This window comes from Belonocnema kinseyi, chromosome 6 (genome assembly GCF_010883055.1).
Source record: "Belonocnema kinseyi isolate 2016_QV_RU_SX_M_011 chromosome 6, B_treatae_v1, whole genome shotgun sequence".
In the NCBI taxonomy this organism is placed as follows: Eukaryota; Metazoa; Arthropoda; class Insecta; order Hymenoptera; family Cynipidae; genus Belonocnema; species Belonocnema kinseyi.
The window spans coordinates 4,691,069-4,709,151 of record NC_046662.1 but is presented as its reverse complement, the minus strand read 5'-3'; the positions used below and the strand labels follow the sequence as shown (position 1 = coordinate 4,709,151).

Genomic DNA, 18,083 nt, shown 5'->3' with positions numbered 1-18,083 from the left:
AAGAGATATTTAGGAGTTTTAAAAAGATTAAAAATTATCATGCAAATTTTAGAAAGTTTTCTTAAAATCTTCTAGAATCTTTTTTGAAAATGTTGTTTAAATCTTTGAAAAGCTTTTTAAATATTCTTTTAAAATAGTTTTTCAAAATGAACAATTATTTTTAATTTTCCTAAAAATCTTAAGAAAATGTTTTATTCCTTTGAAAAGCCTTTCACAATTCTTGAAATGAATCTAATTTTGTTGTTTAAAATATGCGAAAATCTACATTTCGTTTTATATTAGACTATCATTTCAAAATTTACATTAAGTTTGAATCTTTTCAAAACTCCTACATATATCTCAAGATTACTCAAATTTCGCCAGCAAATAATAAATGTTCAATTGTTATTTATACATTTAAATTGTAAAGAAATTTTCCAAAATTTGCCGGATTTTCTGAAAATTGTAGAAAAAAATGTCGAAAATCATTTTAAATTTAAAAGCAATTTAAAACAACTGCTAGATTTCTCAAGATTTTGAAATAAAGTTTTGAAGCTTTCCAAGCATGTTCAAACTATTTAAAAAGAAAATAATTTTATTTCTAATTTAAAAAGTGTTTAGTTACATTTTTTTTAAGTTTTCAATATTTAATCTTTCTACCTTAAAATTTCTTAAAATTATATAATTTTGAAAATTTTAAGGTTGATTGATTTTTTAATTGAGAGCATTGAAAATAATAACGTGGATTCATATTTTTTTATATTGAAAAATGTTAGTAGCATTAATTTTATTCGCGTAAGTTATTGAGCATTTGAATAAAAAAATTTTAATTAAAAACTTTTTAATTTCAATTTTAAAAGTTGAAAATTTAACAGTTACACTTTGACTTCTTTCATTTGTTGCTCACTTTTTATTACTTCAAGTGGAATTTTTTTTAGCTTCAGTCTTCCAGTTTTTTAATTTCATTGACCACTCTGAAAATTAATTTGTTTAACCGAAAATTTAACTATACCATTTTTTGTTGAAATCTGATCTTTTTAGTTCAAAATTCAACCATGTGATTAAAAATTCTTCTTTTTTAGTCGAAAATTAAACTATTTGGTTGAAAATTTATGCATTTTGTTAAAAATCCATTTTTTTAATGGGAAATAAGGTGTTCTGTTTTAAAATAAATATTTTGGGTTGAAAATCCATTTGTTGTTAAAAATTCATGTATTTTGTTGAAAAATTATATTTCTTGCGTAGAAAATTATTCCTTATGTTTTAAAATTCTTCTTCTTGTTTGAAACTTGTCCGTTTGTTTGAAAATTCATCGTTTTGGTTGAAAATAAAACTGCTTGGTTAAAATTTAAAAACTTTGAAAAAAATTTTTTCAAATTTATTTATTCTAGTTGCAGATTCATCACTTTGGTTAAATTTGGTTTGTTTGAAGAATTAATTCTTCTAACTGAAAATTAAACTATTACATTTTTTATTGTTATAAAAATGTATTTTTTAGTTTAAAATCCAACTATTTGGTTGGAAATTGTTCTTTTTTAGTAGAAAATTGATGTATTTTGTTGAAAAAACGTCTTTCTTTGGTAGAAAATTAATCCTTTCGTGTTTGAAAATTAATTTTCCTGATTTTAAACCCATCTTTTTTGTTGAAAATTCAATTATTCCAGTTAAATGTTAAAAATTTCAATTGAAAATTTATCTTTTTGGTTGAAAATAAAACAACCTCGTTGAATTTTAAACTTTTTTGTTAAAAATCGTTCTGTTTGTTTAAAATTTATCTATTCCATTTGAAGAATCATCATTTGAGTTAAAAATTTATCACCTTTGTCGAAAATTTCTTTTTTTTTTATATGACAAAAACTGAAAATTAAACTATTCTACTTTTTGGTTGAAAATTGATATTTTTTAGTGTGAAATTCAACTATATGTTTAAAAATTAATCTATCTTGTTAAAAATGCAATGTTCTTAATTGAAAGGTTACAAGTTCGAAGAGGTTTGAATTTAATTTAATATAGTTTTTAGTATTATTTAATTATTTGATTAATCGAATGGGTTAATATTTGAATTTTCTGTTGAAAAAAATTTCAGTTGACTTTTCAAGATCAAAATATGAATTTTTAAACAAAAAATAAGTTTCTACGAAATAATTGATTTTTAAATCCAAAAAGACGAACTTTTTTAACCAAATAGGATGAATTTTTAACAAAATATTTGAATTCTCTGCCAAATATTTGCATTTTTATACAAGAAAGATCAAATTTGTACTAAAACAGATGAATTTCCAATAAAAAACGATAACTTTTCTAAGTTGAACTTTCATCCAGTAAATATTTCAATTCATTTTTCAACATCAAAATATTTAAAATTTATATTTTAATGTGGAAAAAAAACTGATATAGTTAAATTTTCAACAAATCAGCAGAACTTTAAACAAAAAATAATGCTCTTCAATAATAATATGTTAGTTTTTAATAATAACAATAATAAATGAATAATAATAACAATAAGCAAATTTTTTGCTAAATAGTCTAATTTTTAACCAAAAAAGTATTACTTTTTAACAAGATTGTTGAATTTTAAATCAAACAGTTGCATTTTTGTCCAAAAAAATAGAAATTCTACTAAAACAGGTGAATTTTTAAATCAAAAAGACAAACTTTCAAAAAAAGAGTTGAATTTTCATCCAAAAATATTTTAGTGGACATTTCAACACAAAAATACGAATTTTTAACAAAAATTCAATTTTGTCAGAAATAGTTGAATTTTCAAAAAAACAGTTTTCATCCAAAACATATTTCAGTTGACATATTAGAAAGTACAAAACATAAATTGTAAACAGAAGGTTAATGGTCTACAAAAATAGTTGAATTTCTATTCCAAAAAGTCGAATTTTTAACAAAAATTTCGAATTTTCAACCAAAAAGGCTCTCTCTTTTTAAGAAAATGGTGAAATTTTCAAACAAATAATAATATGATCAGAGAATTTCTGTGAGAAGTAACTGTTAAAAATTTATGATGATATGGAACGTTTTTGCAGGACGTATGTAGTTTTAAAATACTTTAGTGGATTTGAAATAATTTATCCATGAAAAGTGAGGTATTTATGAATTCACTCGAAGTTTTTTAATTCACTTGAATTTATATAAATTTACTCTTTTCTACTTAATTCAATGGTTTTTTTTAGTTTTTAAAAGTTTTAATTTAATTGATCCTGGGGATTAAGTGATAAAATGATTAAAGTATTTGAAATATTTTAACGTATTTTTTTCAATTTCCTTTGCATTTTCAAGGTCTTTAAAAAATTCCAGAGAGCTGTAAAGGATTTAGAATAATTTTGATTATTTAAAAAGATAAAGAAAAAAAAAAGAAAAGGATACTGTAAGAGAGATTCTCAGGCAAAGCGTTTTCCAGAGATTTAAACAATTTCAAGGAATTTCCAGGGGTTTTAATCATTTAAAGGGATTTTAATATTTTAATGGATTTCAAAGAATTTTTCACCAAGCATGAATGATTTCGTAGGATTTCGAAAATCTGAAGAGATTTTCAAATATTTTTTACAATTCAATTGCAATTCGCCCGGAATTCCTATTAATTTATCCTAAATTCTTTTAATTTTTTTTAAAATTCTAAATTCGCTAAATTCTACCCAATTAAATTAATTTTTCCATGTTTTTTAACTGCTTTCAATTTTCTTGAATGCTTTTTAAATTTGGGTTGATTTTTTTTATTAATTTCATTGAATGTTTCTCATTTCTTTAACATTTTTCTAAATTCACTCAAAGTTTATTGGCATCAATCAAATTTTTTTCGATTCTGCAAATTGTTCCAATTTATTTGAATTCTTTTAAATTTATCTTGAACTGTTTTGTAATCATTAGTCACTTTTTTTATTAGAAATTAGTAGGATTTCAAATATTTGAAAGGATTTGAAATTTTTTGGAATTTAACCCCAAATTCTTTTGAATTCTATGGAATTCTCTTGAATTTTTTAAAGTTACTTGAATCCTTCTAAATTCACTCAATTCTAATTAATTCAGTGAATTTTTTTTTTAATTTTTAAAAATTTTTATTGAATTGATCCTGAAGACTATTAAACTCACCTTGAATTCTTAGGAATTTCATGAAATTCTTTGAATTCCCTTGAATTTTCCTAAGCTTATTTCAAAGTTACTGAATTCAATTAAGTTTTTTCACTTGATGGCTTTCTAAATTCAGATTGATTTTTTATAAATTTCATCGAATTATTCTCATTTCTCTTCATTCTTATTTAAATGCACTCCAAATTTATTGTCATCAATCATTTTTTTTTTCAATTCTTAAAATTTTTCCAATTTATTTGAATTCTTTTGAATTTATCTTGAATTGTTCAGTAATCATTAGTCACTCCTTAGATTAAAAATTAGTAGAATTTCAGATTTGAAAGGATTTGAAATTTTTCATGGAATTCACCTTGAATTCTTTTTAATTTTGTTAATTTATTTGAATCCTTTTTAATTCACTGAATTCTACTTAACTCAGTGCATTTTTTGAATTTTTAAAAGTTTTTATTTAATTGACCCTGAAGTCTGCATTTCATCAAATTCTTTGAATTTCCTTGAATTTTCCTAAGTTTATTTCAAAGTTACTGAGTTGAATTGAATTTGTTACAATCGTTTTCAATTCATTTGGGTTTTTTAATGCACCTTGAATTTTAACACTTTTCCCAATGCATTTGATGCATTGGGAAATGCATCTGTTAGATTCACAAAAAGTACTTTTTGGTCCCTATATTTTTTCCCATAGGGACTATGAGACCGGTGTTACGTAATTAAAACCTCAAATGGTACACTGGTGCGAATTCGCACCCGAAGTTTTTTAATTTTATTGGTATTTACGCAAACACAGGTGCAGCGGATTAGTATATATTAAATATGTGTGATATATGCTATTTGTTTATTATACGTTTAATATTTTAAATAATTATATTAATATTTCAAACAAACCAATCTGCACCAGTGTACCATTTAAGTATGCTGGGTTGGAGTGTACCGTTTGAGGATTAAGTACGATCTCAAAGTAGATTTCCTGTTGTCTTTGATTTGACTTAAAAAAAAGTCTTTTCTGCCTTTTCCAGAAACGAACATTTGCCCTCTTGGAAGAGCGCGACTGGTTGAACATCGCGATCAACCAGCGGCCGACTCAATCAAGCCACGAGGAAAATCCAGATTCTCGAGAACTCCACCTGAACGTCAGCTTGCAAGCCGGTCTCGGCCTGTCCATCGTTTCACGCCAGCCCGCAGAGGAATTGATATTCACTCGATTTGCGGGAATCACTCTCGACTTCATGATGACACCAGCCAGCACAAATTTGAATCTCAGCGTCGACGACGTTCAAGTCGACAACCAGCTTTTCGAGGCACATTGCACATCTGTCCTCTACATTTCGCGAGCGAGTCGCGGCGAGAATGACGCGCGACCGGCGATTCATGTCGCCGCTGAAAAATTGCCCTCGAAAAACCAGAATGCAGAGATCTACAAACATCTGGTCGTGAGCATCAAGCCGATGTGCGTGCATCTGGAGGAGAGGCTCATTTTGAAAGTGGCGGCTTTTATTGGCGCTGGAAGATCCGAACTCGAAGTTCCTGTCGATGAAAATGACTTCAATGCTCAAAAATTCATTTCTAATGTTTCTGCGGCTCATGCGAAACGATACTACTTTGGGGCTTTGAAACTCGTACCGAGTCAAGTCAGTGAGATTTATTGTTTAATAATTAATCATTAATTGTACCATAAATACAAGTGTACAATTCATATTGCCAAAGATTTTAATTGGGTTCAATAATTTCATCAATATTGTCAAATATTTACAAAATATTTAAAAGATTTCGCAAAGATTTCAATTATTTCTTAAAGTATTCAAAGATTTCATAAAGATTTCAATTATCTCGCAAAGATTATTCATAGATTTAAAAGATTTTACAAAGGCATCAATGATTTTCCAAATATTTCACAAATATTTTAATAATTTTACAAATATTACCAATTATGTCAAAAATATTTCGTAAAGATTTCACAAAGATTTAAATATTTTCACAAATTTTATCAAATATTTCAGCACATTTCAAATATTTCGTAAAAAGATAAAAAGTTTAAAAAATTTCGCAAAGATTTCAGATAGATTTGAAAGATTTCACAAATAATTCAAAGAATTCAATGATTTCCCAAAGATTTAAAACAATTTTCATAATTTCAAACATATACCAAATACTTCAAAACTATTTTGAAAGGATTTCAATGATTTCGCAAAGATTTCGAATATTTCATAAACATTTCAAATATTTCGCCAAGATTTTTGATAGATTTAAAAGATTTTACAAAGGCATAAATGATTTCCCAAAAATTTCACAAAGATCACCAATTACTTCAAAAATATTTCAAATATTTCGTCAAAATTTTACAAAGATTAGAATGACTTAAAAAAGATTTAGAAAATGTCGCAAAGATTTCGGATTACTTAAAGATTTCACAAAGTTTTTAAATATTTCACAAAGATTTCGGGTAGAGTTAATTCAATAGTTAGTTTATATATATAGTTTCAATAGTTTTACAAATATTACCAAATATTTTTAAAAATTTGTTGTATTTCGCAAATTGCTAAAGGCTTCAGAAAGATTTCTCAAAAATTTCAAAGATTTCATGAAGATTTCAAATATTTCGCAAAGATTATTCATATATTTAAAAGATTTTAGAAAGGAATCAGATTTTCCAAATATTTCACAAAGATTTCAAATATTTCGCTAAAATTTCGGATAGATTTAAAAGATTTTACAAAGGCATCAATGATTTCCCAAAAATTTCACAAAGATCACCAATTACTTCAAAAATATTTCAAATATTTCGTCAAAATTTTACAAAGATTAGAATGACTTAACAAAGATAAAAAAATGTCACAAAGATTTCGGATATACCAAATATTTAAAAAATATTTATTATATTTCGCGAATTGCTAAAGGCTTCTGAAAGATTTCTCAAAGATTTGAAAGATTTCATAAAGATTTCAAATATTTCGCAAAGATTATTCAAATATTTAAAAGATTTTACAACAGAATCAGATTTTACAAATATTTCACAAAGATTACAATTATTTTCTAAAGATTTCACAAATATTTCTATAATTTCACAAATTATTCGATAACATTGCAAAGATTTCCCAAGACTTCAATGATTTCGCAAAGATTTCACAAAAGAATTTCACAAAGAATACCAATTATTTCAAAAATATTCCAAATATTTCGTAAAAATTTTACAAAGATTAGAATAATTTACCAGAGATAAAAAAAATGTCTCAAAGATTTCTGATGGATTTGAAAGATTTCACAAATACTTAGATTAATTCATAAAAATTTCCTATAAATTTTAAACGTTACACAAAGATTTCAATAATTTCATGAATATTATCAAGCATTCACAAAATATTAAAATATTTCAGCACAATTCAAATATTTCATAAAGATTTAAATGATTTTTTAATGATTTCAAAAAGACTTCAATCGTTTTTGCAAATGTAAGAAACATTTCAGAAACATTCCAAATATTTCGGAAGGATTTCAATAATTTCACAAATATTATCAATTATTTGAAAAATATATAAAATATTTCGTAAAGATTTTACAAAGATTAGAATGATTTCCCAAAGATTTGAAATATTTCCCAAAGATTTCGGAAAGTTTAAAAAGATTTTTTACAACGAATTCATTGCTTTTCCAAAGATTAAAAAGATTTCGTAAAGATTTCGGATAAATTTGAAAGATTTTAATGGTTTTCCAAAAATTTTAATTATTTCAAAAATAGTATCAAATATTTATGAAATATTTGAAATCTTTTGCAACGATTTCGGATAGTTTAAAAAGATTTCACAAATTCTTGAATGAATCTGTAAAAATTTCCTATAAATTTCAAAGGTTGCACAAGGATTTCAATGATTTCACAACGTTTACAATAATTTCATAAATATTATGAAACATTTACAAAATATTAGAATAGTAAAATATTTCAGCATATTTCAAATATTTCATACAGATTTCAATCGTTTTTAGAAAGGTAACCAAATATTTCAAAAATATTTCCAATATTTCGCAAAGCTTTCACAAAAAAATTTCACAAACATTACCATTTATTTGAAAAATATTTCAAATATTTCGTAAAAAATTTAGAAAGATTAGAATGACTTAACAAAAATTAAAAAAAATGTCGCAAAGATTTTTAATAGATTTGAAAGATTTCACAGAGAATTTAAATATTTTAAAGATTTCCCAAAGATTAAAAATATTTAGCAAAGATTTAAAGGATTTCACAAATTTGATCAAATATTTCAAATGTTTCACAAAGATTTAATTTATTTTCTAAGGATTTCAATGATTTCGCAAAGGTTTCGAATTTTTCACAAAGATTTCAACTATTTCGCCAAGATTTCGGATTGATCAGAAAGATTTTACAAATAATTAAATTATTTCATAATATTTCTCATATATTTCAAAGATTTAAAATTATTTCGCAAACGATTTCAATAATTTCATAAATAGTATCAAACATTTACAAAATATTAAAAATATTTCACAAAGATTTCTCAAGATTTCAATGATTACTTAAAGATGTCAAAGGTTTCACAAAGTTTTTAAATATTTCACAAAGATTTCGTGTAGATTTAAAAGATTTTACAAAGACTTTAATGATTTCCCAAAAATTTCACAAAGTTTGCAAATATTTCGCAAAAATTTGTTTATAGATTTAAAAGATTTTACAAAGGCATCAATAATTTTTCAAATATTTCACAAAGATTTTAATAATTTTACAAATATTACAAAATATTTCAAAACTATTTCGTAAAGATTTCGGATAGATTTGAAAGATTTCCGAAAGATTTGGAACATTTTACAAAAATTTCAAATTTTTTGCACAAATTTTGGATAATTTTGAAAGATTTCACAAAGAATTTAAATATTTCAATGATTTCCCAAAGATTAAAAATATTTCGCAAAAATTTAAAGAATTTCACAAATTTTATCAAAAATTTCAGCATATTTCAAAGATTTTAATTATTTTATAAGGATTTCATTCGTTTTTACAAATATTACCAAATATTTCAACAACATTTCAAATATGTCGCTAAGGTTTCATAAAGATTTCAATAATTTCACAAATGATTCAAGAATATTGCAAAGATTTCCCAAGACTTCAATGATTTTGCAAAGATTTCACAAACGAATTTCGCAAAGATTACCAATTATTTCAAAAATATTTCAAATATTTCCTAAAAAGATAAAAAAGATAAAAAAATTTTCACAAAGTTTTCAGATACATTTGAAAGATTTCACAAATAATTCAAAGAATTCAATGATTTCCCAAAAATTTAAAACTATTTTGAAAAGATTCTATGATTTCGCAAAGATTATTTATATATTTAAAAGATTTTACAATAGAATCCTATTTTTCAAATATTTCACAAAGATTTTAATAATTTTACAAATATTACCAAATATTTCACAAATATTTCGTAAAAATTTCACAAAAATTTGAATGATTTATCAAAGATAAAAAAAAATGTCGCAATTATTTCGGATAGATTTGAAAGATTTCAATAATTTCACAAATGATTCAATAATATTGCAAAGATATCCCAAGACTTAAATGATTTCGCAAAGATATAGAATAATTCACAAATATTTAAAATATAAAAATTTCCTATAAATTTCAAAGGTTACACATACATTTCAATGATTTCGCCACGATTTACATAATTTTATAAATATTATCAAACATTCACAAAATATTTACATATTAAAATATTTCAGCATATTTCAAATATTTCAGAAAAATTTCAATGGTTTTCTAAGGATTTCAAAAAGATTTCAATCATTTTTACAAATGTAACCAAATATTTTTAAAAGATTTTACAAAGATTTAAATAATTTCACAGATTTTTCAATAATATTTCAAAGATTTTCCAAGACATCAATGATTTTGCAAAGATTTCAACAATTTCAAACATATACCAAATACTTCACAAATATTTTTAAAGCATTTTAGTAATTTCCCGAAGATTTCGCAAAGATTTTCAAAGATTTCAGAAAGATTTCAATGGTTTCAAATATTTCGTAAATATTTTGCATAGACTTAAAAGTTTTTACAAAAACATCGATGATTTTTGATAGATTTAGAAGATTTTACAAAGTCATCAATGATTTCCCAAAGGTTTAAATCATTTCACAAATATTACCATATATTTCAAAAAGATTTCCAAAATTTTAAATATTTCGGAAAGATTTCAATGATTTCCCAAAGATAACAAAGGTTTCAATTATTTTGCAAAAGTTTTGCGTAGATTTAAAAGATTTTACAAAAACATCGAATGTTTTTCTAAAGATTTCACAAAGATTTTAACAATCTTACAAATATTACCAAATGTTGCAAGAATATTTTAAATATACAAAAAAATTTCACAAAGATTACCAATTATTTCAAAAATATTTCGTAAAAATTTTACGAAGATTAGAATGATTTACCAAAGATAAAAAAAATGTCGCAAAGATTTCGGATAGATTTGAAATATTTCACAAAGAATTCAAAGATTTCAATGATTTCCCAAAGATTAAAAATATTTCGAAAAGATTTAAATAATTTCACAAATATTATCAAATATTTCAGCACATTTCAAATATTTCACAAAAATTTAAATTATTTTCTAATGATTTTAAAAAGATTTCAATCATTTTTACAAATATAACCAAATATTTCAAAAATATTCTCAAAGGATTGCAATGATTTGGCAAAGATTTTGAATATTTCACAAAAATTTCAAATATTTTGGCAAGATTTCGAATAGATTTAAAGGATTTCACAAATACGTAAATTATTTCGTAAAAATTTCCTATAAATTTCAAAGGTTGAACAAAGATTTCAATGATTTCGCAACGATTTCAATAATTTCATGAATATTTATTAAACATTTACAAAATATTAAAAAATTTCAGCATATTTCAAATATTTCATTAAGATTTCCATGATTTTCTAAGGATTTCAATGATTACTTAAACATTTCAAAGATTTCATACAGTTTTTAAATATTTCACAGAGATTTCACAAAGATTACTAAATATTTACAAAATATTTTGAATATTTCGCAGATTTTTAAAGACTTCAGAAAGCTTTTACAAAAATGTCTCAAAGATTTTCCAAAGGTTTAAAAGATTTCACGCAGTTTTCAAATATTTCGCAAAGATTTTTGATAGATTAAAAATATTTTACAAAGGTGTCAATAATTTCCCAAAAATTTCACAAAGATGTCAATGATTTCAAAAATATTATCAAATATTTCAAAAATATATCAAATATTTCGTATAAGATTTCACAATGATTTAGAATGATTTTTTAAAGATTTCAAATAGTTTGCAAAAATTTAAGGAATTTCACAAATATTTTCAAATATTTCAAAAATGTTTCAAAGATTTCAACAATTTCCAAAATATACCAAATACTTCAAAAATATTTTGAGAGTATTTCAATGATTTCCCAAAGATTTGGAACATTTCACAAAGGTTTCAAATATTTCGCAAAGGTTTGGATACAATTTTAAAAATTTCACAAATATTATCAACTATTTCAAAAATATTTCGAATATTTCACACACATTTCAAAAATTTTTCGAAGATTTCGGATAGATTAAAAAGATTTTTACAAAGAATTAAAAAATTTGCCAAAGATTTCAACAATTTCAAAAATATAACAAATACCTAAAAAGTATTTTTTTTTATTTCAATGATTTCCCAAAGATTTCGAATATTCAGAAGAGATTTCGAAATTTCCAAACATTTCGGATAGATTTATGAGATTTCACAAAGATTTCAATCATTTTTATAAATATTACGAAATATTTCAAAACATTTTCAAAGATTTCAGATAGATTTAAAAGATTTCACAAATATATAAATGATTTCCCAATGTTTTTACAAAGATTACAATAATTTCACAAATGTTTCAAAAATATTTCAAAGCTTTCCAAACATTAAGACATATTTGTCAAAGATTTGAATGATTTCCGTAAAGATTTCGGATAAATTTAAAACATTTTAATGGTTTTCCAAAGATTTTAATTATTTCAAAAATAGGATCAAATATTTGAAATATTTTGCAAAGATTTCGAATAGATTTGAAATATTTTAATTGTTATAAATATTTTTGATAGCTTTAAAACATATAACAAAGATTACAATGATTTTCCAAAGATTTCAATCATATCAAAAATATTATCAAACATTGATTAAATATTTGAAATATTTACCAAAGATTTCAGATAGTTTTTAAAAATTTCACAGACTTCAATGATTTTTCAAAGATTTCAACAAATTCAAAAATATTAAAAATTTTCGAAAACAATTTCAATGATTTCCTGAAGATTTAAAATGATTTCACAAAAATTTCAAATCTTTGACAAAGATTTCGTACAGATTAAGAAGATTTCACAAAGACATCAATTATTTCACAATGTCAGATAGATTTTCGGAAAAATTCAAACGATCTGATGAATTCAATTATTAATTAATTTCTTCTTTTTACAGGTTAAATTGAGTGTTTTGACAGCTACGAAATTGCCCAGTCATCTCCAGGCGATCAAGAAAAAATTGGGATTAACGTTAATTAAATTCGAGGACGCTACTATTGATCTGGAACCATTTATTAGGATGCATCCCTTCGAAAGCAGACAATTTTTGATGCACTCGATCGTAAAACACTACATAGATGTACGTATTTTGTCTTTTTTTCTAGTCCCTTCTTTTTCTTCTATATTCTTCATCCATACTTTTACCTTTTCAGAATTTCCTTACTTCCTTTCTCTAATACTTAAAAAAAAATTTTATTAAACAAAAAAAACGGGAATTTACTTCAGATCGCAGAAAAATTTAAGTTTTTATTATTTTGATAATTGTGTTCAATTTAAAAAATTGATTTCTACTTTATCTGCATTTTCGGATTTTTCAGATTATCCCAGTTTACTTTAATTAAAACATAATGTATTATTAATTTTTTGTTGTATTTTTTGTAAGAACTTCTTGCAATTTTTTGTTCTGTGAGATTTTTTTTCGCTCACTTAATTTTGATAATCGAATTGATGATATTTCAAACATACAGAAACAATAATTTTCTGAATTTTTGAAAGAAATGGATTTATCACGTTTTATTGGCTTACTTCTCTTTAAACAAGAAATTTTAGAAAATAATTATCGGTTTTATTTTAGGATAGGGATAATTTTTTTAAATCTTTGTTCCAAATTGAAATTCGTGACAATTTGGAAATTCCCCCTTCAAAATCTTAAATAAAGGAATTACTTTAATTGGTTTTTGTTGTAGAAATAGTATTTCAAGAAAAAAATTCTGAATCATAATAGAAAATTTGGTTACATTGTTTGTTGCGAATTTATCTCTTTTTTAGTACAAAATTCAACTGCTTTGTTAATAGCTAAACTCTTTATTTAAACAAATTAATTTTTTCTGTTGAAGATTTATCATTTTAATTGAAAATTTATCTCTGGTTGAAAATGTAACTGCTTTGTTAAAAATTAATTTTTTTGAACTAAAAATCTAACTATTACAGTCGAAAATTGAAATATTTTGCTGAAAATCCATTCTTTGTTAAAAACGTATCATTTTTCGGATGAAAATTTAACTGTTTGGTTGAAAATTGATATTTTTTATTTATAAATTAAATTAATTGTTTTTAAATTTATGCGCTTTCTGAAAAATTCGCCTTTTTTTTAAAACAATTAATCTTTATGTTTGAAAATGTATCATTTTTTGGTTAAGAAATTATGCTTTAGTTGAAAATTCGTCTTTTTTAGTTGAAATTAATGTTCTTAGTTAAAAATTAATCTTTTTGGTAAAAAATTTAATTATTCTAGTTAAAAATTCAACATTTCAATTAAAAATTCATCTTTATGGTTTTAAAATTCAACTATTCCTACCAATCAAATATTTACAATTTAATTTTGCAAGTTCATCAAATTGTTAAAAAATGCAACTAGTGGTTTGAGACTTACATTTTTTTGGTGAAAGTTTTTTTTTTAAATAAGTTTTTTAACTGAAAGTTTAACTTAATTTAATTAAAAATTCTATAGTTGTAGTTGAAAATTCAGCTGTTTGGTTAAACATTATTTTTTTAACTTAAAATTTAATTATTTAAGTTTTGGTTGAAAACTTACCTGTTTTAGTCAAAATTAATTTTTTTGTTTGAAAATGCAACTAGTTCAGTTGAAGATTGACTATTTTCGTGGAATACTATTATGTTTGGTTTAAAATAATTTTTTTATGCTAAAAATGTTACCATTCCATTTCCGGCTGAAAGCGATTATTTTTTTAGTTCAAAATTTAACTTTTTGGTTGAAAATGTGTCTTGTTTAATTATAAATTCAACTATTTTTATTTTTATGGTAAGTTTATCTTTTTATTTGAAAATTAATCATCTTATTTAAAAATTCATCGTTTTAATTGAATGTTCAAATATTCCAGTTAAATATTTATCATTTTAGTTGAAAATTCATCTTATAGGTTTAAAATAAAATGTCTTGGATGAAAGTGAATTTTTTGATAAAAATGTAACTATTTTGTTAAAAATTGGTGTTTTTTTTCATTACAAATTATTTTATTTTTTCAACTGAAAATATAATAATTATTTTAGTTGGATATTCCATAATTTTAGTTAAAAACTCATATCTTTGGTTGAATATTTATTTTTTGACTAAAAACTTAATTATTCAGTTTTTGGTTGAAAAATTATCGTTTTTAGTTGAAATTTCATCTTTTTTGGTTAGACATTGTTGTTTTTTTAAAATTTGAACGTAACTATTTCAGTTTTGGTTGACAATTTATCTTTTCTTTTAGTAAAACTTATTTTGTTTATTGAAAATTGAACTATTTCAATTAAAGATTGATCATTTTAGTTGAAAATTATTTTGTTTAATTCAAAATATAACTATTCCATTTTCTGGGGAAATTTTTTTTTTTAAATTCAACTATTCAGTAAAATTATAGTCTTCATTAATTGAAAATTCAAGTATTCGGATTAAATATTCATCATTCTTGTTGATAAAAACTTATTTTTTTGCTAAAAATGTCACTATTCCATTTTATCTTTTAATTTTTTTTTTAGTTCAAAGTTCAATTTTTTGGTTGAATATTTTTCTTCTTTAATTGAAAATTCAACTATTTCGTTAAAAAATCGTGTATTTTCTTGAAAAATTGTATTTTCATATTATGTTATCTTTTCATTTGAAAATTCATCTTTTTGGTTGAAAATAAAATTACTTGGTTAAAATTTAAACTCTTTTGTTAAAAATTAATTTTTAAGTTGCAGATTCATCATTTTGATTAAAAAATTATTTCTTTGGTTAAAAATTCATTTTTCAACTAAAAATTTAATTATTCATTTTTTAGTTAAAAAATGATCGTTTTTAGTTGAAATTTCATTCATCTTTTTTTATAGTAAAAAAATTTTTTATTGAAAATTTAACTATTTTGTTTAAAGATTCATCATTTTAGATCAAAAATTAATTTTTTTAACTTAAAATATAACTATTCCATTTTCTGTTGAAAATTTTGTTTTTGCTCAAAATTCAACTATTCGGCTGAATTATAGTCTTCATTAATTGAAAATTCATCTTTTTTACTAAAAATGTAACTATTCCATTTTCTGTTGAAAATTCTTTTTTTATTTCAAAATTCAATTATTTGATTGAATATTTATCTTCTTTAATTGAACACTAAACTATTTTGTTAAAAAATCATGTATTTAGTTGAAAATTTGTATTTTTTGGTAGAAAATTAATCTTTATTTTTGAAAAATCAAGTATTCAAGTTAAATATTTATCATATTAGTTTCTAATTCATCTTTTTGGTTTAAAACTCAACTGTACCAGTTGAAGATTCATATTTTAATTTGAAAAATCATTTATTTTTTGCTCTGTTGTGTTAAAGGATGTCTAAGCATCCTTGAACGTGATGAATTAAAATAAATTTTTGCGTTTTACGGCAAATATGAATATGTTACTTTTATTTGCCCGGAAAAATTGAAAACCTTGATTAGGTAAATCGGGAAATAACTGGGAATTTGAAATCGTCCGTTGAATCGCCACTCTCTTAATTCCTCTTTTTCTTCTTTTCATCTCTTTCTAATCTTTCCCTCTTATAAATTTCTTCCTCGTCAATGAATTCCTTTCATTAAATCAAATTCCTTCAAACTTTTGAATAAAAATTTGTTCAGGAGCTGAAGTGGCAGGCGGCAGTAATCCTCGGATCTGTCGATTTCCTCGGAAACCCCCTTGGTTTCGTCAACGATGTTTCCGAAGGAGTTTCTAGTTTCATAATGGAAGGAAACGTAAAAACGTTAGTGAAGAACGTGACCCACGGGCTTTCCAATTCCGCTGCCAAAGTCACGGAAACTTTATCCGATGGACTGGGTCGAGTGATAATGGACGAGAGACACGAGGAAACTCGACAGAGGATTCGTGCCAATACTTCCGGAAGTAGTGATCACTTGCTGGCGGGCTTGAAAGGATTGGGTTTTGGCATTTTGGGTGGAGTTACGAGTATCGTCAAGCAAACTTATGACGGAGCGGCAAACGAAGGATTTCCTGTGAGTAGAATTTTTAAATGAAGGATGGAAATTCAAATGTGTAGGAGCCATTTTCCAAATTTTCTGAGCCAAAGAAAAAACCTTTTGCATTTTGACGTCTTTCAATATTTTTTTATCAATTTCTTAACTATTAAAACAACTGTTTTTAATTAAAAATTAACATCTTTTTTAGTTAAAATATCAATTACTACATTTTTCGATAAGAATTCATCTTTTTTGGAATGAAAATTTAATTACTTGATTGGCTAAAAATTTATTTTCTTAACTTACAATTTAACGATTCCAGTTGAAATATGAATTATGTTGATTCAACTTTGTTTTCTTTTTTTTTTTTATTAAAAATTTGTTTTTCTTTTTAAACTGAATATTTCTGTATTCCAGTTCTATGTTGCATCGTTTTAGTTGAAAATTCATCTCTTTGGTTAAACATTAATTTTCTTAAATGAAAATTTAACTATTTAATTTCTTGTTGACACTTTTTTTTAATTTATGTATTTTGTTGAAAATCGTATTTTTTTAAAGAAAATTAATCTTTTGTTTGAAAATTAATGTTCGTGTTTCAAACTTATTTTGTTGGTTAAAAATTCAAGTATTCCAGATAAATAAGATAAATAAGAGAAATAAGATAAATAAGATAAAACCGGAAAATGACCGGGAATTTTTTGAGACCGGGAAAACCGAGAAATGACTGAATTTTTTTTACCGCGAATTTTACAAATTTGCAGAAGAAAAATCTGTCCACGTTCAATTTCAACAGTTTTTAAATAATTAGTTGAATTTTTATGTTTTCTAATTATGCTACTATTTAGCTTACAATGCGTAATTCAAAATTTTCTTTGCTTAAACAATTTTCCATTTAAAATTTTTCTTTTGACGCTTACATTTTTAATTTAAAGATTTTTTTAACGTTTTCTCAAATACTTGATCAAATAAAAAATAAAAGCTTATGATGTTGAAAATTTTGGATGAAAAACATTTTTATTCAATAAATAAATCAATTTTTTAAAATTTATCTTTACTTTAGGTAATAAAAAGTAAACAAAAACAATTTGACTGAAAGTTTATAAACTATTTTCAATTTGAAAATAACTTCATAATAATATATTCTTAATTAAAGAATTTTATTTCAGTTAAAATATTGTTTCTGTCTAAAATATTCAAGATGTTTGATAGATTTAAAAGATTTTATAAAGACATTAGTTATTTCCAAAGGTTTCAATAATTTCACAAATATTACTAAGTATTTCAAAAACATTTCCAAAATTTCAAAGATTTCGGAAAGATTTTAATCATTTCCCGAAGTTAATAAAGGTTTCAAATATTTCGCAAAAATTTTGCATAGACTTAAAAGATCTTACAAAAACATCAATGATTTTTCAAAGATTTTAATAATTTGAAAAATATCAAAAAACATATCAACAATATTTTTAACATTTTCTAACAATT

At 23.6% G+C, this 18,083-nt stretch overlaps 1 protein-coding gene across 2 annotated transcripts in view; it reads left to right on the top strand.

Annotated features, from left to right (window-relative positions):
• The window catches only part of LOC117174377 (vacuolar protein sorting-associated protein 13D), a 277,354-nt gene that overhangs the window by 240,630 nt on the left and 18,641 nt on the right, over positions 1-18,083 (top strand). For both annotated transcript variants that reach the window (XM_033363451.1, XM_033363449.1), the window contains 3 exons: positions 5,091-5,702; positions 12,571-12,753; positions 16,266-16,637. In XM_033363451.1, coding sequence (XP_033219342.1) covers positions 5,091-5,702; positions 12,571-12,753; positions 16,266-16,637 — 1,167 coding nt within the window. The remainder of the gene's footprint in view (positions 1-5,090; positions 5,703-12,570; positions 12,754-16,265; positions 16,638-18,083) is intronic.